At 36.2% G+C, this 22,821-nt stretch overlaps 2 protein-coding genes across 3 annotated transcripts; one reads left to right on the top strand and one right to left on the bottom strand.

Moving 5' to 3' along the window:
* Positions 1-1,111: 1,111 nt before the first annotated feature.
* On the top strand, positions 1,112-11,061 carry LOC133873896 (probable catabolite repression protein creC). The gene is made up of 11 exons (XM_062311690.1): positions 1,112-1,727; positions 2,268-2,582; positions 2,666-2,774; positions 2,862-2,955; positions 6,597-6,684; positions 6,771-6,854; positions 7,789-7,885; positions 7,974-8,061; positions 8,241-8,346; positions 8,437-8,529; positions 10,285-11,061. The coding sequence occupies exons 1-11, from the start codon at positions 1,557-1,559 to the stop codon at positions 10,678-10,680; spliced, it is 1,641 nt and encodes a 546-aa protein (XP_062167674.1). The 5' UTR covers positions 1,112-1,556; the 3' UTR covers positions 10,681-11,061.
* A 368-nt stretch (positions 11,062-11,429) lies between these two features.
* LOC133873897 (uncharacterized) lies at positions 11,430-17,050 on the bottom strand. 2 transcript variants are annotated; one of them, XM_062311691.1, is made up of 8 exons: positions 16,769-17,050; positions 15,220-15,717; positions 13,855-14,020; positions 12,952-13,246; positions 12,498-12,570; positions 12,338-12,428; positions 12,168-12,247; positions 11,430-11,984 (listed from the first exon to the last, which is right to left on the bottom strand). In XM_062311691.1, exons 1-8 carry the CDS (start codon positions 16,847-16,849, stop codon positions 11,670-11,672), a joined length of 1,599 nt encoding a protein of 532 aa, XP_062167675.1. In that variant the 5' UTR covers positions 16,850-17,050; the 3' UTR covers positions 11,430-11,669. The 2 variants fall into 2 exon arrangements, with proteins under 2 accessions (XP_062167675.1, XP_062167676.1); XM_062311692.1 differs by having other exon boundaries at positions 12,168-12,217.
* Between the last annotated feature and the right edge of the window lie 5,771 nt (positions 17,051-22,821).

Below are 22,821 nucleotides of genomic sequence, written 5' to 3'. Positions count from 1 at the left end.
TTGGTCCCTGTGGTATGCCATAATTATTTTTCACTCTCTATAGTTTAAAAAGTGCATGGGAAGTCCTTGTGGTATGCAATAATTACAAATCGATCACTGGCGTCAAAATTCTGTTAAAATTTTTAATAGATTCTGTCAAATGCCACGTCAGCGACACGTGTCGCCAATAAGATGGCGACACGTGTCCATCTTAATAAAAAAAATATAAATTTATTAAAAAATAAATAAAAATACTTATTTTTTTAAAAAAAAAAAATTAAAATTCAAAAAAAAAAAAAAAAAAAGAAGCTGAAAAGGTGGTCTGGCCGCCCCCAGCCACTGGTTTGGCCCCAGGGGGTGGCGCGCGGCCACCCTTGGAAGATCCAAGGATGGCACGAAGGCCACCCCCAGTTTGTTACGACGTAAAATGTTTTTTAAAAAATATTTCTCTACTTTTAGGTGTTTTATACAACCGAAAAATCGTGGTCAACCCAAAAAAAAAATTTGGTTGACCGATAAAACATTTTTTTAATTTTAGTACACTGATTTATCTTTTTAAAACTATAAACTATTTTTCAAGTTTGAGCTTCTCATTGTTACATGAACTCTCTCGCAGTTCATTATAATTTGAAGCTGCTAGAGTTCGCCGAATTCAAGCACCAGCCACCACTAGAGTTCGTCGGAAGTCGCCGACTATTTTTTTCCGTCTTGGAAGTTGCTGGCCATTATCCACCACCACTGATTTTCAACACGAGCCAAACGCTAAAAAACATTTTTAATAATAAATATTTTACGTCAAAACAAATAGAACCTAAATAGTACCAACATCCTATGTTAGCTGCACCATGCATTACGTAACCCACCAACTGAGCTTGAGCTTTGGTTTAGTAGGAATTCGGGCTAACATGTTTTCAGCCCAATGAATAAGCCATCGAGCTTGAGCTTCTACGAAAACCCAACCAAATGTCAATCAAACATTGAGAGGATCATGGCCTATAAACCTCTACACAAACAAAACATCATTGGGTTTCATCCTAATTCACCTTAATGGGCTCAGCCCACGTGGGACAGAACAGATTATTCCCTGTGGCCTCTTCGATGCACCCGTAATGAAAGAGAAAGAAAGTCCCAAAAGCGAATCATTAGACATTTAGACATCATTTCCGGTTGAATCAATCTCGACGGAGTCCATCGCGTTGTGGCATTCGCTGTTTTCATGCTTCACGCAGCTTCGCACTCTCTCAATCCAGAGACAGGGACAGATAGTGCAGACCTCGTCATCCCCACCGTCCATTTCGTTGACTCAATCCCCCCAAAGTCAAATCTCCACCATTAAACTATCATTTCCTTCTTCACCAACGTAAGAAAAGATTATCGGAGGATCCCGCCCTCTGATAAGGAAGCCATTGAAGAAGACCCACAAAGAAAAAAGATTAACGGAAAAAGGGAAAGTAAGAACAGAGCAAACCAAAAGCAGAGCGCACTACGAGCTCTTCTCTTTGAGAACCAGCGAGTTGAAATTGAAAGCCCTAGCAGTGTCATGATCACATGCTCCCGGGCCTACCATAAGCAACACGATGATCAACTCCGCCAACGGCATGATGTCAACGTCCTCTTCATCGGCCACCGCACAATCACCGGCCCTCAAGACCTATTTCAAAACCCCAGAAGGCCGCTACAAGCTCCACTACGAGAAGACCCACCCCTCGGGTCTCCTTCATTACGCCCATGGCAAGACCGCCACTCAGGTACTTGAATTTCTCAATCTTTTTATTCTTTTTCAGTCCCAAATGATACTTGGAAGCACTTTTTTGGAAGTTTCTTCAATACCCATTTCGTGAAAAGGATGTCCTGTGAGCATGTTTGTTGTTGACATTGATTTCTAGGTTTTTAATCAATGATCATTACCCGTTTGTTCGAATCTTCTTTTCGATAGACTTTTGTTCGGTTTTGATATTTGGTAAAAAATTTCGGTGTTTATTTCGTAATTGTTTTTTTAAAAGCAATTTTTAGTCAGTGTTAATATGCTAGGATATATTTGTGCCCAACTGAGAATTTTAATGTCATTTTAATTTTAATTTCTATCTTCTTTTTTCATACACATTTCTTAACATGAAGTCTATAAACATTTTGGTCTATTCTCTTATTCTACTGAATTTTCTGAGAGTCCATTCGCTAGATTTCTTCATTGATCATACTTTTTGGTTGAACTAATTAGCTTTTTATTTATTTATTTATTGTTTATACTCTTTAAGTTTTGAAAATATTGTTGTTGAGTTTTGTCATAGGTAACCCTTGCTCATCTAAAGGACAAGCCAGCCCCATCAACCCCACCAGCGCTGCCTTCAAGCTTCAGTGCTAGCAGTGGGGTGCGATCAGCTGCTGCAAGGTTGTTGGGTGGAAGTAATGGGAGCCGAGCTCTTAGCTTTGTCGGAGGAAATGGTGGGAGTAAGAGTATTAGTGGGAATGGTAGAGTTGGGTCATTGGGGTCGTCAAGTTCGAGTAATTCAATGGCTACTACAAACTTTGATGGGAAGGGGACTTACTTGGTCTTCAATGTGGGGGATGCTATCTTTATAAGTGATTTGAATTCTCAAGACAAGGTAATACGGTATTTGGTTATTCAGGTTTTAGTGATTTTTGCAAATTTTTGGTTGGTGTATGACAGGTTAATCGGTAAATGTAGGATCCGATAAAGTCTATCCATTTCAGTAATTCAAATCCCGCGTGCCACTCATTTGACCACGATGCTAGGGATGGGCATGATTTGCTTATTGGGTTAAATTCTGGCGATGGTAAAATTTAAGACAAATTTGAACTCATAATTTTGTTTTGGAAGTTCAAACTTTACAAATTTATTGGTGTTGTCTGTACTATTGTAGTGTACTCTGTGTCACTGAGACAGCAATTACAGGATGTAGGAAAGAAGCTTGTTGGGGCCCAGCATTATAACAAAGATGGTTCTGTTAATAACAGGCAAGGATTACCTAAGCTTTAGTACCCTCTGCACGTGTTACTCGATTTTGCTTCTTTCTTCCAAAATTTTCTGCTTTGTTATTATGAGGGCCATCAGATATTACACTTTGCATCTAGTTTGAGAAGATGTTATGGAATATCATTTTGTATGTTTGTTAGTCAAGCCATGGAAATGGGTACAATGCTAAAAGACTTGCAAAGTCTCAGCTAATAATTCTTTTTCGTCCAATAAGCAATTGAATAGGTCTTTTCTTACCTACTGACTTTGCAATTGCTTATTGGACGAAAATCTTTTTTCCTTAAGTAATTATTTTTCGCTCAAATACCATCTAATGAGTTGGCCGAAGGTGTGTACGCTGATCTCAGAGGGAGGGTTGGGAATTAGGAACCTTTCGAGGTTCAATCACTCTCTTCTCGGTAAATGCTTTGGCGATATGAGCTTGAGAGAGGCTTGGTGGAGAGTGGTGGACTCTAAATATGGAAGTTATTGAGGAGGGTGGTGTTTTAGTGAGCCTGTTGGGGTGTATGGGGTGGTTTTATGGAAGAATGTTAGGATGGGTTGGGGGAAGTTCTATAATCACACCAGATTTAAAGTGGGTGATGGTTCCAAGGTTAAGTTCTAACATGATTTGTGGTGTGGGGATATAGCCCTTAAGGATGCCTTTTTAGTTTATTTGGTATTGTTCACGCAAAGGATGTTCTTGTTGAGGATCACATGAAAATTTTTGGAGTTGTCATTCAGTGGAACATGAGCTTTGCTAGAGCGGCTCAAGATTGAGAGGTGGATGTCTTTGCCTTGTTCTACAGGTTGTATTTAGTAAGAACGAGACGGGAAGGGGAAGACAGGTTGTAGTGGATCCCTTCCAAAAGAGGGTTGTTTGATGTTAAATCATTTCTATAGTGTCATGGGTTGTCATTCTGGTTTTTGTTTCCCTTAAAAGTGTTCGGGGGACTAAGGTTCCTTTGAGGTGGCCTTTTTTGTGTGGTTGGTGACCTAAGGGAAGATCCTTACCATAGACAATCTCCGGAAGCGGCACGTCATTGTAGTTGATTGGTGTGTTATTTGCAAAAAGAATGGGGAGTCTTTAGACCATCTTCTTCTTCATTGTAAGGTTGCTTGTGCCATTTGGAATGTCTTCTTCAAACGTTTCGGGTTCTGTTGGGTTATGCCTAGATAAGTAGTCGATTTGTTTGCTTGTTAGTGGATTGCTGGCAGTACTCAGAGTGTTGTTATGTGGAATATGATGCCTTTATGTCTTTTGTGGTGTCTTTGGAATGAAATGAATTATAGGTGTTTTGAGGACCGTGAGAGGACCTTGGAGGAGTCTAAATCTTTTTTCTTCAACACTTCATATCTTTGGGCAGCTGCTTATGGTTCTCCTTTAGTGATTAGTTATCATGATTTTCTTGTTCTTTTTGCCTCTACTTCCTAGGTGATGACTTCTCTTGTTTACTTCATGTGTAATTGGAGCGCCTTACGATTTTATGATATTTCGACTAATTATCAAAAGAAAAAGATTAGATGCAAAGAAAGGGAAATAGGCTTTATCTTTAGTATCCCATGGCTTATGGTAAGGTGAATGATACGTTTCTCATAAAGAACTTGACAGCTACACTGAATTGTTCCTGGAGTGTACATTGCAACAGATATTTATATCCTCCATCAATTACTAGACTTAAGTGGAATCTAAAAGGTTGCTTGACCTTGCCAAAATGAGGATAAAAAGGAAAAAATAAAGAAAAAAAGAAAAAGAAAAAACAGTTGTCTTGAAGGGTATTAATTGAAGGTTTTGTATTTGGTCTTTTAGGGTTTCCAAGTTGATACTTACTAATGCCTCAACTTCTAGTATAATACACAATTGTCAGGAGACCATTAAATACAATCATTGTTGAAAAATGAATGAATATCATTTGAGCTTTTGAAGTTTTCCTGATAACTTTGTGGTTGCTTGGATTAGCCTCTCCGTCTGAGGCTAGGGTTTGTTAGTGACCAAAGTAGTTTTTCCTTGTATCATCTAGTTAGTGGGTGAATTTCTTGTTGCTCATCTTGCATCGCTAATATTCATTTTTTTTTTCAACCACTTCCAAAAGTTCATAGTTGTTTTGACGATCTTGTTATTGGAATAATTTCCTTGTACATGGTTCCGAGGCCCTTATGCTGCTTTAAATTGATTGTTCAAAAAAATTATCAATGTGAAATTGCTATTTTGCATTGCATCTAAATAGCCATATTACTCTTTTTTGCACAATATGATTGATGGTATAGATGTGTCTAATACACTGGAGATTTTCACTAATGTGTGTCTGACAATGAAAGGGAGGAGCACATTGACTGTTCTTTGGAATTTGTGGTGATAGTTTCCTAATTTATATTTTGACCTATCAAAAAAAAAAAATTATATTTTGTATTACTTGATTTTTTTTTATTTTTTATTTTTATATTTTATAAGTAATCGAGATATCATTAAAAGCATAAGGCGCTTCTCTTGTAGACAAGAAATATACAAGAGAAGCCACCTAACTAGTTGGGGCAAAAAGAACAAGAAAATCATGATAACCAATCACCACATGAGAAACATAAGCAGCTGTAATTTCCAAAAGTCCTCTCCATATTGTAGCGCCCCCATTTTGTATTACTTGAATTTTATATGATGGTTTCAAGTTCTATTTTTGAGATACTTGCATAGATACTCTGTATTGCCTATGATTTAAAAGAAGAATTGGACACTGCAACTATACCATGTGTCATATTGGTAGGGGATTAGATTCTGAAAATACAACCATATCAAACAGCATAACTAAGTCCATGTGACAGGCTACTTTGTGATACTTTTATGGATCCTGATTTCTAATTTCTCTGATTTTTTATTTCCATGTGGGAGTATGAAACTTGCTGAGAACTAATTTGATATATCTGTCACTAATTTTTTTAGCTGGTTGATCCGTATTTGTGGTATTGCTTCATGTATACATGCATGCATTCGAGGACAGAGAACACATGTTTCAAGTTGGACATAGAGAAGGAAAGTGTCTTTCATGGATATGTGTTCTATCTCTTAATAAAACATTATTTACGTCATCTATGTCAGTGGATTTCTTTTTGATGTATTATATGCACGATTTCTATTCTTGTTGATATAGTTATGGAATGGGCCTCAGAATACACCCCAACATAATGATGATGGACTTCAAGAGGCAATATATGAACCATTTCTGGTCTGGTAGACATTAGGTAGTTCTTACCCTACTTCAAAATTCTCCCAAGGCTACACCCTTAGCATATGGTTATACTTCCAGAAGCAATATTCTTCGAGGACCTCTAAAATATTGAACTGCTCAAGTTTGTGTGGGCAGGCAAACTAGTATGTCAAGATTTACTTTTTCAAAATAAATATAAAATGTAGAACAACTCTCAACCAGTGCATTCTAGATGGGCTACATATACTAGGCAAAGCATATGGCTGAAAGCTTGCAAGATACTACTGTTCCAGATATTAAGGTTGAGGGGTAGTAAAAATAAAAGCCATGTAATAACTGATAGCTTGCGTGCGCGCACGCACACACTGTTATATAGTTGTTCTTTTAAGTACAAGAAGTCGAAATCAAGTGACTTGTTGATTAACACTGTTTCTTTCCAACAGTCGTTGTACTAGTGTTTCATGGGTGCCTGGAGGTGATGGTGCTTTTGTTGTTGCTCATGCAGATGGAAATTTGTATGTGTATGAAAAGGCAAGCCTTAAACTTATTTCACTGTGTTATATAGAGTGATTTGTGTATGTTTTCACCCTTTTCTTTTTCCTTTCATTTTTCCCCAGAGCAAAGATGGTGCAGGTGATTCTTCATTCCCTGTTGTTAAAGATCCGATGCAATTTTCTGTTGCACATGCACGTTACAGTAAGGTGCTGTTTTGATCATGTCTTGTGTTTGTTTAATTTCGCCAATTGTAGGTTGTTTTAACTCTCTTCTCCGCATATTTAAGTTTATAGCTTTAACTGATATATCATACAGGAGACTGGTTTGTGCCTCAAGATATGTTTCCCATTCAACATAATATTTCCACATGCAAATAAGCAATGATAGATATAAGTTCCGACTGGGACTTGGAGTAGGCACAAAAAATTGTGATTTAATTGCTCTAGGGAGGACCTGTGAAGTTGCCCCTGTACCCAAATAAGCATATGATTTGGGGTCTATCACTTAATCTCCTTTAAATTTTCAATTCCTCCCTCTAGGTTGTTAAAGCTTAATTTCTGTTGGTGTTTTACTGTACAAAGGTAATTGCGAGTGGTTAGTGTCACAAGAATAGCAAGGTATTATTAACTACATTTACATGAGATGTGTGTGCTTGTATGTCTACCTTAGTTTTAATGTTATGGGGAATCATATCGTTTGCTTGAGAGGTCTATTGTGTTTTGTGTTGTCATTGACTTCTTTGCGCACATGTTAGGTGGGCAGCAGTGGGTTCAACCTAGACCAAGGAATTATTGCTCACTAACCAGGAAAAGCAAAATTGCTTACTATTACATAATGCTTACTAAGATGTGCTTGGTTCTCCAATATACTTAGGGTTGGGTCTCTAGTAAGTTGCTTTAGTGTTAGTTGATCAAGATTAGTTTTTTGAGTTTTCCAAAGGCTTATGTATGGGGATATATCAACATCCTGGCAGTTACTTAGATGAGTACTCCCTTCTCTAGTTACTGGTTTAGTGGGCTGGCCATTACTTCACATATATGAGGGATGCATCCGCGGTGTTGATATTTTTTTTTTGGTATACCTCTTGCCTCACGTACTGTGTCTTTGTTGACCTCTTCCACTACATATTTATATACACAGAGTAACCCAGTTGCCAGATGGCATATATGCCAAGGTTCAATTAATAGCATTGCTTTCTCAGCTGATGGTGCCTATATAGCAACTGTGGGAAGAGATGGTATAATTTACTCTTAAACCACCTGCATATTTTGGTTTTGTTTGTTTATTTTGTACATAAATGAGCTCAATTTAAATACTAAATGCAGGTTATCTACGAGTTTTTGACTACTCAAAAGAACACCTCATATGTGGTGGCAAAAGTTATTACGGTGCTCTATTATGTTGTGCTTGGAGGTTGGTACTGGCTTCCCAATCATAGCTTACTGCTGTTAGTTTCAAATGTTCCTTCCATTGTCCTTGACTTTTCCTTCTTAATCTAAACTTTTATGTTATGTGGTTCTTTTTGGTTTAAATTTTATCGTCGTCTTTGAGAAAATAGATAGTATGATTGACAACAAAATGCCACTCAACAGCATGGATGGAAAATACATTCTGACGGGAGGTGAAGATGATTTAGTTCAAGTTTGGAGCATGGAAGATCGGAAAGTTGTAGCATGGGGTGAGGGGCATAGTTCATGGGTAAGCTTCTTATTAAATAATGTCAGGATAGATATGGTTTCTTCAATGATTATAATCACCTTGCTTGTTGTTACTGAATCATGCTGGCAGGTCAGTGGAGTGGCTTTTGATTCATATTGGTCATCGCCAAATTCAGAAGGCAGAGGGGAAACTGTCATGTACCGGTTTGGTTCTGTCGGTCAGGTATTAAGAAATATTGTTGGTATGATCACTATGATGGTTCCCTCATACAAGTGTTGAGTGTTTGTCAATTGTCTGGATGTGACTTCTGAATACCTTTTTCTCAAACTAGTTCCTAACTGATCCATACCATGTCCTTTCCATGATTAGAATTTCCCACCAGAATCATTCCTGCAATCAGCCAATTATAACAAATGGGGATAATTACCTTTTCCCTCATCAACTACCAGCCATTGTTAACATGCCCCCATGAACTGACACTTCGACCAAAAAAAGAGCGTCAAACTACCATTTTTATATACTTTGGCCCCTTCCGTCAGTCTAATTCATGCAAAGACTTAAATGCATTAATTCAATTTCAAAAATGACCTAAATGCCCTCATCTTAAACAGTAAATAAATATAAAACTAAAGGAAAAGGGTGCCACCCCCTGAGGTGGCCGGGTGGCCTGCGAGCCCACCCCCAGAGGTGGCTCCGGCCACCTCTGGGTTGGCTCGTGACTACCCCGGAACTAGGGGTGGCCGCTCGGCCACCCCAGAGGCCGTGGGTGGCCCGCGAGCCACCCCTAAAGGTGGCTCCGGCCACCCTAGAAAAAAAAAAGGGTGGCCGCACGGCCATTCTAGAAAACAGCTAGGGTGGCCACGAGCCACCCCATAGGTTGCCAAAGCCACCTCTGGGGTGGCTCGTGGCCACCCCAAGTTCTGGGGTGGCCGTGCGGCCACCGCTTAGGCTGAGGGTGGCCGCGAGCCACCTCTGGGGGTGGTTCGCGTGCCACCCCCTTAGGTTTATTTTTTTGTTTTTTTTTTTTAAAAAAAATATATTAATTTTAATATTTTTTATTAATTACTGTAGAAGGCATTTTGGTCTTTAAACCAAAATTAACTCTAAAAAATGACATATTCCATTCAAGTTAACAAGATTTCCTGACTGAAGGAGCCAAAGTATGTAAAGATGGTAGTTTGATGCTCTTTTTTGGTCGAAGTGTCAGTTTGTGGGGCATGTTGACAATGGCTGATAGTTGATGGGGGAAAAGGTAATTACCCCTAACAAAGGTATAGAAACTATTTGCTTCAGAAACCAAGTTGGAACTGTAATATTGGTTTCTGAAGTTAGGCTATGTAGAAATTATAGTGGAGGTAAACTGTGTCAGAACTGTGGGAAAGTTTTAGAATCAAAAGGGTTTTTACATTAACTTTAGGAGCAGAAACTGAGAGTATTGAGGATATATGATTACAAAGTTTTTGAACACAGAAAGTGGAGTAGTGTTTTTGTGATGTTAATCTGATGAATGATCGTCATATTGAATGTTAGATTATGTGAAACAACATATCTTATGATGCAAATGTTGAGTGGTCAACTAACAAAATATTATGAGACTGATGATGCTACAAGCAGGAGGCTAGGATTGATTATTGGCTTACAGGAGAGTGTATAATTTGAAATGATTACGTTTTGGAGAAGTTATGGCCTTGCATACTTGGTCTTTGGCCTTCTGTCCTTATTATTCTACTTTGGGTAAAATGAGGAAAGAAACGAAAACAATGAGCTGGCTATTATGGTCATGCAAATTAAACCAATGACTGCAGTGGTAAGGATCAACGTACACTATAACAATTTATGTGTCAGCCTTTTATCTGTGTAATATATTATTAATTTCTTATGTATACTTCTAGGCATTTTTGTCTATCGCGGATTCCTTGCATCACATCCATGCTTTGAAGTTTTCATATTTCACCAGCTTGATCTTTTTGTGGGCAGGACACACAATTGCTTCTGTGGGATCTGGAAATGGATGAGATTGTAGTGCCATTGCGGCGCCCTCCTGGTGGGTCCCCCAAATACAGTACTGGAAGCCAGTCATCCCATTGGGACAATGCTTCCACAGTGGTCACTTTGCAACCCGCTCCAAGCATGCGAGATGTTCCAAAGATCTCCCCACTTGTCGCTCATCGTGTTCACACCGATCCCCTCTCTGGCGTGACATTTACCCAGGAATCTGTTCTTACCGTGTGCCGAGAGGGGCACATAAAGATCTGGATGAGACCAGGGGTGGCAGAAAGCCAGTCAACAAACAACACAGAAACTGTCTCAAGTACCAGCTTGAAGGACAAACCTTTATTCCCAAGCAAGGTTGGCAGTTCCAGTTACAAGTAATACCAAACTGTCATCAGAGAAAAAAAACTAAAGCTATTTTTCATATGGCCAATGTCTTTTCATCCGGTTGGTTTTGTTAGGTGAACAATACGTGATTGGAGTGAGAATAGCCAACTGGTTCAAATGTATATTCAGGTATAAACATACCGCTGACGGCAGTAAAGAGTCGGGAGGGAGACGAGTGCCCATGTAAGTACAAAACGGCTGTTAGTAAGGTACATTTAATGATTGACAGGAATAACGTGAAGTTGCTCCTTTGAGAGATATGTTCTTCTCAGCAGTGCTTTCGAGTTATTTATTCTGTTGGTAGTACATTGTCACAAGAACATAAAGACTTCTGTTGGATTACTCTAATATTGACATGGTGAAATTCTTCAGTCACATTCATTGTGTACTCGCTACTTGGGTTCTGGAACAATACTGTCGGAGAAGAGGAGGAAGGAAGCCTTATAGATCGGATAAACATGGAAAGCTAGGGTATCCCGATTGCCGGATTCAACCCGTGTTTATTGGCAGCTGGGTACTCGAACCATAAAAGATAACCAATTTTATACGATTTCTTATCACTTAAACATCCTTGCAATTGCTACCGATTCTACCAGTCCAATTGTTGTTCGATCTTTGATGGGGTTGCAGTGAGATTAACCAACTAGTTCTATTGTAATTCAGGCCCTGAATACAATAGAACAGTAATTCCACAATTTTCCACTTGTCCTAAAGTGAAAGGAACGATAGAAGAAAAACCTGCAGACTGAAACAGCATATTTATTACACTTCTCATGCATCTTTGTACAATAATACACTTCCGTCTCCGTCAAAATGGAGAGATAAAGTGAGGGATTTCTTCCAGAGTGTTATTATATTTAAGAATGCACTGCATAAACCCCAACAGTCAAATATTATTTACAAATGATATAGTATTTATACAGCCAAAACCCTCCCTTATGATGCCACTACTTATGGCATTAATGAATCTAAAATATACGCAATCAGCTGCCATGAATGGCTTCAACATCTCCTCTTTCACTTACATGGTGGCGAGGATCCGTCAGAGATTGTTCTGCAATCAACTCATCTCCTGTTTCACTTACGTGGCGGTGAGGATCCGTCTGAGATTGATCTGCAGTTTCAGTTGATTGATCTGGCTGTGCCACCTCCTCCTGAGAACCATGTTGTTGATTTGACTGAGAAAGCAACCTTTTCCTCCAGTTCCAAAACTCAACAAGAACAGAAAGTCCACACATTGTAACTCCGAACCCAGCAAGTGTGGCAATAAGAACAGACACAACGGACTGGATGTGAACCTGTAGATACCATACAAACATACGAGACACTTAACATTAAAAGCATTACATGCCTTTACCTATTAGGATTGGATCCAACAATGTTCAAACCTAGTACTCATCATTGGTTATCCAAAACGGGAAGAGAGAGAGAGAGAGAGATTAACAAGCCACGACATAATCAGTAATCAAAGAATCTCTTACCAGTGTGTAAAAAATGTGTCCAAAGAGAACTACCAGACCAAATTGAATGGCTGCATAAACCCAGACATATTTTCTGTTTACTAAACACAAATTTCAGAGGAATCAGTATAACTCTCAGATGACAGGATCCAAGCACAAATGATTGTTGAAATAGAGAATACACAGCCTACCCATTGTTGTGGCTGTCATGGATGCTAGAAGACCCAATATGCAGGAAAATGGGAGAGAGATGGCTATTGCATTAGATCCCATTTTTGAAATCTGTCCACATGATGATATTAGGAACTCAGATAGGCTGGGAAGAGGGCAGTTAGAAGTCACAAAACTTACCAGAAGCTCCTCTAGAAAAGAAAAATAAGCAAGCATGCTGACAATAACAAGAACTGGAATATCCTGCCATATCCTGGCAAAAAAGTGCATTATCTTTCAGTTATATTTTCCTTGAAGATGATATTAAACAGAGTTTAGGCATAAGTTACAGACCATTTAATTTGGTATCAAGTTAGAGATGACTAACAAAAAAGTGATTCAAGTCTTTTCAAATTGTTTACTTGTCAACTAGACTTAAAAGAACAAATTGCTCAACCAAGGTTTTGAACTTGTAGCCTTTAGTCTTCTACTCTATGTATCAGACAAGGTACAAATTAAATCCAAATCGTCTTTAGTTAAATGATGAATATTTGTTTGGACAAGTAGCAGGAAAATTACAAAAAATATGGAAATGGATAGACAAATCAAGGATATCCTTTCCCTCTGCAATGCAGAATGGAAAATTTATACTTGCCTGTATCTAGCAACCTCAGCTTGCTGACCACTCTCTTGCCAGTTAAGACCCTGAACAGTTTGAATTCGAAGAAGGGTGACAGGTAGGTTCTGAACCTCTTGCTTGCACACATCACATATTTTATTACCTTTAATGCTAAACCATTTTACAGCACATTCTTTGTGGGCCAAAGCAAGTTCACCTTTGCAGCTACATTCCATCTTGAGGGACTCAGCACCCTCCCCCAGTTCAACGAAGCAGATTCTACAAACAGCTTCTTCTTCAAGTATATTTTCACCCTCATCATCATTTCCATCTGAACCACAAGACTAAGATAAGGCGTAGGTTGGTTATCACACCTCACAAAACAGAGAAAATCTGAAACTGAAGGTAATTAGTAATATCATAACTCGTGGTTTGTGGATGATTAACATAAGGATTATACTTGTGTCAAATGGATAGGATATACACTACCAATAAAATATATAAAACAATAATTTATCAATCAAGTCTTTCATAAGGCCACAAATTTACTTATAGTTGGACTTTTTATATGAAGACAGCTCTAGCACAATGTACCATTAATCCTGATAAGGCAGCAAAGAATTAGATTTGTCATGTTGTTACATGTATATGCTGCTTTTTGGTGAACCATATCGAAGTTAATGTCTTGCTGCCATTTCTGGGATTTGGAGCTCTTTGTGACTGAGCCAAGCACTTGATAACAACCTGCTGAGTTAACTTGGCCAATTCAACCCGCAAACGCCTTCTATTGATTTTCAAAGAATGTAGTTTGGACATAACAACTATGAAGATGGGAGGGGGGGAGGAGGTTTTATAATTTGTGGACATCCAATCCAGAATCATATTCTCAAGTTTACAATCCTTTTCCTGGCCAGGGGTAGAAAGGGAGAGGAAATTTACCAATATCATCTTCTAGGGATGGGTTTGTCGTTGCCATGACAGTCCCCTCAGCCACTTGTGGAGTGGTGGGAATTACGCGAAAACCACCACGTACAGATAGGCTTCCTTCTTTGCAAAGCTCGGGAACTGAATGTGAACGAGGAATGGGTCGACAGGCCCCTCCTTTCTATATAGTGAGGAATTATGTAAGAATCAACTAGAGAAGTGGATAACACATTGAAGGTACATTGAAATGCCAAATTATAATTATGACGTCAAATAAGTAAATAAGCTATTTAAAATAAAATAAATGAATAAACATTCACAAATTTAATTAGAATATAAATGACAACAAAGTGTTATGAACTCATGCCACTCTGGATGCAGGTTAACTGATCAAGAGAGAGATTTAACAAAGCAGTGAACTCTATATCAGAAATGCAAGAGTATGATTCAAAAACTAATCCAGGAAATTCTAGATACCTAGATGTTAAGCTCTGATAAGGAAATACATGCGATGCACCATTAGACTGATGAACCAACTAGAATTTTGTACCTGGTCTGACTCTACCTGTTATAACGACCTTTCCTATGTTTCGTATGGGAAGAAAATGTTCTGCATTGGTCTGAGCAGTGGAATATATAGTACAGAAGATGAGGGTGAAGTCAGGGAATGGCTTGGCACACTACCTGCCTTACCAGCCATAAATGTGCTCAACAAATTTAAATTTTTAAAGTTACTTGGCTTTATGAATAACAAAGAAGTTTGGCATCGACATTAGAAACCAATAAATTTCAGCGAGTAGAGAAAATTTAAGCATGTTTATGATAAGATGACAAAAGAATGAATGCCCTGAAATCAGAAGATCTGCAAACAGTTCAAGGGTTAAATTCAATTTAACTGAGGCAAAAGATGAGGGGGAAGTCAGGGAATGGCTTCACAAACTACATGCTCTGTCACTGATCTTCACAAATTTAATTAGTGGAAATTAACTGGCTTTCTGAAAGACAAAGAAGTTTGGTGTTGACCTGGAATATCATGAAATTTCAGCAAGCAAGAAATTTGACTAAGTAGTGAAACTAAAGCACATTTACCATAAGGTTACAGCAATTGATGTCCTTAAATCATGAAATTTGCAAATGTTTCAGGGTTTAAATGTGATTTCGCAATATATTTGAGAATAATCAAATGATTTTTACATCTACAAAATAAACTTTCAATTAAAAGTGTAAGATGCTGGATTAGAACCTCCAATAGATATTACAATTTTCGGTCACAATGATGCTCACCATCTATATGTTAATTCATACGAGAACACAACGTGGTCATTTAAAGTATTCAACACATAGTAATAGTTCACAAGCTAGCAAGTGGCTGATACTCACAACAGAACTTAACGGACTGGTCCTGTTCCCTCCATGCATTGACTCTGGATTTGAGTGAGCAATTGGAGTTCCAGGTACAGATGATGCTCTATTCATTTTCGGTGTGAATAGCTTTGTAAGAGACAATGTCCTTGAAATCCGACGTTTCTCCCATATTCTTGCAGGTGAATCTCCCAGTGCTATAATAGCTGCCTTCTCAATGTCTGACGTGCTACTTTGACGTTTGAAACTTAGTTTTGGAAGAAGGCTTTTTATGGTCAATTTGGTTTTTGATGATGAGGGACCTGGGGACCAATTAACTTTCACAAATTTAGGGCTGGGTAATGGTGAAAAATTTACTCTTTTAGGAGTACAACTTGGTGTTTGGGGCATGTTTATTCTCACATAATCCTCCCTGGCATCCTCAATAATTATCGTTGGTTTTTCTGATACAAGGTGATTTGGACTCTGATGGTGACCAGGTGGGGTTTCTTCAACTATTTCAGTTGAACGTTCAACCTATAAAAGAAGGAAAAGCGCAAAAAAAAGCCTTGGATCAGCACAAAAGCAAAGTACTCATTTAGCTTTTGTAATCAACCTTAACATTGATACAAGAATGTCAACAAGCATAACATGTCTCATACATGGAGAAATTACAAATGACCATTGAGAATTGGCATCAGTCAATTTAATTTGTTCCGCATAGATACGTCGAATGACAGCGCTGCAAATCATTGAGGAAAGACCAAAGGGGGGCCATGAATTGCTAAAATGTGAAATATGAATGACATATTGACAAAATAATTTTTCCTTTTTAAATTTATGCCCCTGTATAAAGCAATATAGAGATGCAGGGTTCACGTAGGTGACCCCAAATAGTCAATGAGAAAAGCTTTCTCAGATTGACTTTAGTTGAAATTTTAAAACATGCTTAAATTCTCAAAGGCTTCTAAGTGAATTGAGTATGCTACCATGCTTAGTACAAGCCAATGATGTAAGCCAACTATGCTTAGTACAAGCCTCAGCGGATTATTGAGTTGAGACTACAAACTTCTTTCAGGGTTCTTTATTTAGGAGTTGTGCTAAAACCTAGCTTTTCTTATGCACGGACTAAATATGACATATCCAGCACATATTCAAGTAAGAAAAATCTGAAAAAACTAGAACTTTTATTTTGCCTTAATTTTGAAACATCTATGGCTTCAATTCTTAGAAACCGAATTTTCAGAGAATTTAAAGAAGACCCACAAATATATGTTGTTAAGCTACTTTCAACTGGAGAAGTGGTAGAAACTGCACATGAAAAGAAGGGGACACATAACAAACTACAGGGCCCATGAGCATGAAAGAAACAGAGGAAATTGTAATTAATGATCAACCAAACGAAAAAATTAAAAAGTTAAAAAAAAATAAAGAAAGAAGAGAGGATGCCGGCCTGTCACATATTAGTAAAAAGGAAACCCCATTTCCAGTTTAGTGACATGAAGCTATGAATTTTACTAGAAGCTAAAGAAAAAGGCAGAGACAGAACAGAGGAGGGCAGCAGTGCAGAGGAACCAAAACAAAGGACCTGTTGAAGAGGAGCATCGTCCTTGCTGGTGGTGGAAGCGCTTTGATCCTTCTGCTTAGCAAAGGGTTCTTCATTCTCCATATCCGGTAAAGGAATTTCAGAAGAAAAGAAGGGAGCTTCAGGAGGTCACAACAGTGAGGTATAGCTGCGAGAGCCAAAGACACACTAAGCCAAAAACCCTTTAGACCATAGAATTATAAAATCTGAAGAAACAGAGGAGGAGGGAAAGTAAAGCAGAGTCACAAGTGGCTTCTCGGATTTGGAGCTGGCGAAGTGCAAGTGAAACTGCTGAATATGTTTTGTTTTCCTTTTGCATGGGCCCCTGGTTTCGGAGACATGACATATGACATGGTCAGTCGACCGGGAACTAGTTTCGGAGACGCGACAATTTAGATACTTTTACGGTGGTTTTGAAAAGTAATTAAATTTATTCTTGATTTGAAAAAGTATTTTCATATCTTTTAGGTGTAGGATTCATTGCGGGCCCAACGCAACAATGATTAAAAGGATTTGATTCCTACACTACACCAGTGCAAAAAGTGTATAACATCTCCTTACATGGAGGTGTGTTCATACATTGGGCCTCTTTTCTATGTGAGAGAGTGTTGTGCACTTGTTGTGGTGGTGTTGTAAATCTATCATTTTTTATAGAGAAATGATCCCTACACTCATTTCTCACAACAGCCCCACAACAAGCTGACGTGGCTAGTAATATTTTATTATTTTTTTTGTTTTCTTTTCTTTTCTTTTTGTAAAAAAATAATAAAATATTACCAGCCACGTCAGTTTATTGTGGGACTGTTGTGAGAAATAAGTGTAAGGATCATTTCTCTTTTTTATAATTTAAAACGTTAGCCTATTAGTGAAAAATATTTTTAATTTTATTTTTATTTTAAAATATTTTGTATTATAAATTATTTATTTATTAATATTTTTTTTGGGTAAAATTCACGAAGAAATGTTAGAGGTACTAAATCTTTTACTAAGAGATGAGTACTAAGATGATGTGGAGATTATTCATTGGTATGATGTAGCATTTCTTTTTAGTAATTGTTTTGATCATCTCTAATAAATAAGCTTCACATCATCTCAGTACTCATTTCTTAGTAAAAGATTTAGTACCTCTAGCATTTTTCAAGTTCATGTACCATCAAACTAACATCCAATTGACAGTGTCCACCCCTAAATTACCAAAAATCGTCAATGTTCCTCCAAGAACGAAAATATCCTTAATAAAATAATAAAATACTAATTTTTTTTTTTAAAAAAAAAAAAAAAACTAAAACTATAAAATAAAATAAAATAAGAAATACATAAAAACCAAGGGTGGGCAAATTTAAAAATTAAAAGGTTTGAAATTTTTTGTTTTTTTAAAAGAAATTAAAAAATTTTGGTTTTTTTAAATAATAATAATAATTTTCGTTTTTAAAAAAAAATTAAAATAATAATAATAATTTATTTTTCTATTTTCAAATTTATAGGGTTATTTTTTGTTTTATTGAGAAAAAAAATTAAGGTTATTTTTGTTTTTTTGCTGGCCTTGGGACATTGATAATTGTTTGGTAGTTTGGAGGTTTTTGCTGACCTTGGAGACATTGATAATTGTTTGGTAGTTTGGGGGAGGACATTTTCTCAATTAAAAGTTTGGAGGGACATTGTCAATCGGGTGATAGTTTGAAACAAGTATATGGATTTTCCCCTAATTTTTTTTTATTTTTTTTTTTAAAATATAGTTTTAATTTTGAAAATAAAATATTGTTTTGTGTATGGCTTGAATACCAGCGGGTCCTATGAGAGCCCATCCACCGAAAAGTTCAACTGTCCTCTAGAAGTATGAATAATCATGGGTTAGGGACTCGACAACATAACAGTCAGACGGCTCATAGCTTCGCCAGCTATTAGGATCCAAGTGCACCTTCAACAAAGGGATGTCAATCACCAAGCAACCAATTCTCTCTCCGCCAACTAATTTAACTGAACACCCACGACATGCTTCCACTCCTAACATATTGAGGAAGTGAATTTTTACGTTGGGTAACAACTTCTTGGCGGGAGTCCCACAAATCCTAACGGAGCTAAGATTAACCTTACAAGTATGCAATCTGACCCTTAGCAAAATCTACCAAAATATTCTTTCACCATATTCTTACTAACTTAGACATTGGAATGGCTTCACCGAATCCCACATGTGAACCATTCTAACCCTTTGTCTCTCTTGCAAAACTCTTCCATTGAAGGTATTTTTGAAGTCACTATAGAGCCTTGCACCAATATTTTGATTTAAAAAAAAAAAAAAATTATATAAAAAAAAAAAAAAAAAAAAAAAAAAAAAAAAAAAAAGCATTTTAAATTCTTCGCACATGTTGAGTTGATACAAAGTTCAAATAAATAATAATGGTAATAACAATAATGAATCCATTGAGTAGTTGGAATTTTGAGTTAAATGATAGAATTGAGGACTAGATAAGTAAGGGGGGAGGAATTATTGCTCAAAAGGTCAACCCGGATGCACCATGTACGTGGGGTGGGGGGTGGGTGATATAGACCTTTTGATTATTTTCGCGTTAAATTACTAAATTAAATAGTTTTAGAACCTTTGAGAAGTATTTCTAAATTAGCGTAAAATTCTGATGAGTATAATAAATATATTTTATTTTATCGAAAATATTTAGTTAATCGTGTTGACTTTTTGAACAAAAACTTTAAGAAAATACTAAGCACGCCAATTAGTTCCAATCATTAAAAGAAGCGTGCTGCGGCAAAAACCAATCATCACTGGCTCACTGCCATAAAGAATATCTGAATATGAGAGGACAAGGCTAGTTTGTTAATTTTTTTTTAAAATTTTTTTTTTTGACCTTTTAAAAATTAAAAATATTAACAAACAATTCATTACATAAAATATCCATAAAACATTTAAAATTATTTTTACTTTTATAATAATAATAATAATTACTACGTTCACAAAAATTTACTTATATATATATATAGATTGTAATTTAAATTGAAAGACTTAGTTCAATTTTCTTTTCTTTTTCTTTTTTTTTAGATGAAAGACTTAAGTTCATGAATAATGAGTACTTTTGTTCTGTTTGTTTTGGCGTAAAATATTTTTTAAAAAATATTTTTTATATTTTTTTATGTTTGATGCAACCGAAAATAATGGTCAACGGAATTCATTTTCAATTTGATTGTAACAGCCTCTTTAATTTTTGGAAAACGATTTATGGTTTTGAAATTCGTAAATTGTTTTATGTATTTAAACTCTTCATTATTGCATGTATATTTGTAGGAATTCGCCACCGCCGGGCATGTTGGAAATAATTTTGGATGGTGCACAAAATTCTTATTGAAATAAAATAATATCAATCTTGAAAATTAACAATTAAATAAATAATTGTTAAACAAATAATTGGTTGAAAAATTATTGTTGATACTAGACTATATTGATCCGAAATAATAATAATAATAATAAAATAAATACTTTACAAGATATTAAAATTAAATTAAGGAAATATCTCACAATGCTATAGAATCACGCAAGAAGAGCGTTGTCCTTAAATGTTGATTCGTGCCTCCCGGAGTGTATAACTCGGTGTGATCGGATCTCTTGACACGCAACCTCCCAGGATTAGACTATAGCGTCTATCTTCGTTAAGGACATACTTCCAAGAACGAAGATAAAATAGAACAACCCTTTGATCAAAGTGGATGGGGGACTTCAAAATATTTTTTCTTGTAGAAAAAATATTAATATAACAAATAGCTTCTTGGCTTAAAATAAATTCACTCCGGAATAAACTACACGCTGGAAAATATGTTGGAAGCCAAAGAAGGAGTAAGTTCTCAAATACTCATTGGGAACTTAATATATATATGAAAAAATGAACATAAGTTTTTTCTTTCTCTTTAATGACCAAGACAAGAGTTTTAATCACCAACGGTAAAAAAACGTTTAAAATATTAATAGTCAAAACCGTTTAAAATGTTAATGCATCTTAATGACCAAACGGTTAAAACAAGATTTAATGATTTGTAAACACCCAACGGTTATATTTTGAGATTTTATGACTAACCGTCATAATTCTTTAAGAAAAAATAAACGGTCAAAACACTTTAAGATAAATTATAAAACTGATTTTTCTTCCTCATAAAAACTCATAAACATTTTGAGAAACGGTAATATGTTTTAAATACTTCAAAAAAGAAATAATGTTTGTAACAAATACAACGCATTGGAGTTTGTTCGTTTCCTGAATCTACCGCCAAAGAATTCGGCTATTCTATGCCGAATTTCGACTAGTTTGGCCAACCCATATTCTGGCGAAACTAGCTGGAATCTGGCCATTGCAATCTCTGGAATCTGGCAACAGTAGCAGTAATCCAGTGAAAGTGGCCGAAATCCTGCCGACCCATGACAAAATTTCGTCACCGGTGATTTTTTCGTACGAGCTAAACACTGAAAAATATTTTCAAAAGAATCATTTTTTCTGAAAATAATTTCTTATGAAAATTGTTTTGTTATTTCTTTCATCAAGTTAATTTATGAGGATTTGTGCAATGACAATTAAAAGCATTCATTTCTGGCCTTTTTTATTTCTTTTTTGGTTTGTTTATCTGATTACTTTGACGTATGTGTAGGGATAGAGCCAAAAGCTCTTATGGACAGGGGCCAAAAAAATTTATTGACAGAGGCCAGTGGCTAAAAAAATTTATTGACATGGGCCAATGGGCTAAATTTTTAACTTTTTATCTTATATTTCTTTTAAAAAAAAATAAAAAAAATCAACCTCCTAATCTTTTTTTTTTTTTTTGAAGAAATTGTCCCTGCTAGCTCCCTCCCTCCCTCCCTCCCTCCGTCACTGCCTACATGGAAGAAGGAAGAACCGTATATGGGGGGATTATTCTGCAACGGACCTGACGTAGACAAGATATTAATTGGATAGGATTAACACTTAATTATACAAAAATAGTAGTGCTAAGCTCTCATTTACCATTCTCAGCCTATCTTTACGGGTTTTAATAACAATAATGCTTTGCTAATGATGTCACCAATGGACCGGTTCCTTTTCTCCTATTTTTAAATGAGAGCACGCCACTTGTTAAAAAAACAAAAAAAATCATCCAAAGGTTTAAAAAAGGCCAAGTCACTCCTCTCTCAAATAATCAAATTTAAGGTAAGCCGGCTCCAATTCATTGTTAAACATATGATAGATTGATAGCATTAAGATTTAATGTAATTAAGTAAATTGTTATAGGACTCCCATATAATTAAAATGTTATAGCAAAAAATTAGTTATTGATTTTTTTTTTTTTTTTTTTGTTTCTTACAAGCTTATGTTGATCTAAATGTTAATTTTCATTGTAGTTATATGTCAGATTGTCTGTCGTATAGTCTATTAAATATTATTACTCTATAAACAAAGCAGAAAATTGAGTAGAAGGAAGAGAATATGAGAGGTTGTAATGGAGTTTTTTTTTTTTTTTTTTGAAGTGTAATGGAGTTATTTAACAGAGAATGATGTGGCCTTTTTTAAACCGTTGGGTGATTTTTTTGACAAGTGCCGTACACCCACTTAAAAATTAAAGGGGAAGCGCTGAGTAATTCTAAAAGTTCCTCTAGTATCCCTTAAAAAAATGATGTACCTTTTAAAATCACCATACGATCAAAATCTAATAGTGATCTATCATAAATCAAATGGTTATTTTAAAAGTCACATTATTTTTTTAAGGACACAAGAACACAAGGGAGACTTCTAACATTAATTTGTTATGAAACCTAATTAAAATTTCATATTTAATAACATTTATATATATATATATAGAGAGAGAGAGAGAGAGAGAGAGAGAGAGAGAGAGAACCTCATTATATTTTACAAGCCAAAATAACTAAAAATCATTTTTCTTTTTTTAGCTATCCACTTTTATTATTTTATTTAAATATTATTTTTTAAAGATTTCTTTATTAATTCTTTCTTAACCTCTATATTTTTGAACGTTTGTCTTTTTCTAAAACCATTGGTTAATGGTTATTTGGGTGTATATAGGGGGGG

Source organism: Alnus glutinosa, chromosome 7 (assembly GCF_958979055.1).
Source record: "Alnus glutinosa chromosome 7, dhAlnGlut1.1, whole genome shotgun sequence".
In the NCBI taxonomy this organism is placed as follows: domain Eukaryota; kingdom Viridiplantae; phylum Streptophyta; class Magnoliopsida; order Fagales; family Betulaceae; genus Alnus; species Alnus glutinosa.
The sequence above is the reverse complement of the archived record's forward strand: the minus strand, read 5'-3'. Positions and strand labels throughout refer to the sequence as shown.

Coding starts and splice junctions, on each gene's coding strand:
- LOC133873896 (XM_062311690.1), top strand. CDS start 1,557: ATGATCAACTCCGCCAACGGCATGATGTCAACGTCCTCTTCATCGGCC. Junction 2,775..2,861: donor TGGGTTAAATTCTGGCGATG/GTAAAATTTAAG, acceptor GTACTATTGTAG/TGTACTCTGTGTCACTGAGA. Junction 8,062..8,240: donor CTATTATGTTGTGCTTGGAG/GTTGGTACTGGC, acceptor GCCACTCAACAG/CATGGATGGAAAATACATTC.
- LOC133873897 (XM_062311691.1), bottom strand. CDS start 16,849: ATGGAGAATGAAGAACCCTTTGCTAAGCAGAAGGATCAAAGCGCTTCC. Junction 15,718..16,768: donor ACGATGCTCCTCTTCAACAG/GTCCTTTGTTTT, acceptor CTTCTTTTATAG/GTTGAACGTTCAACTGAAAT. Junction 13,247..13,854: donor ATCCCTAGAAGATGATATTG/GTAAATTTCCTC, acceptor CTTGTGGTTCAG/ATGGAAATGATGATGAGGGT.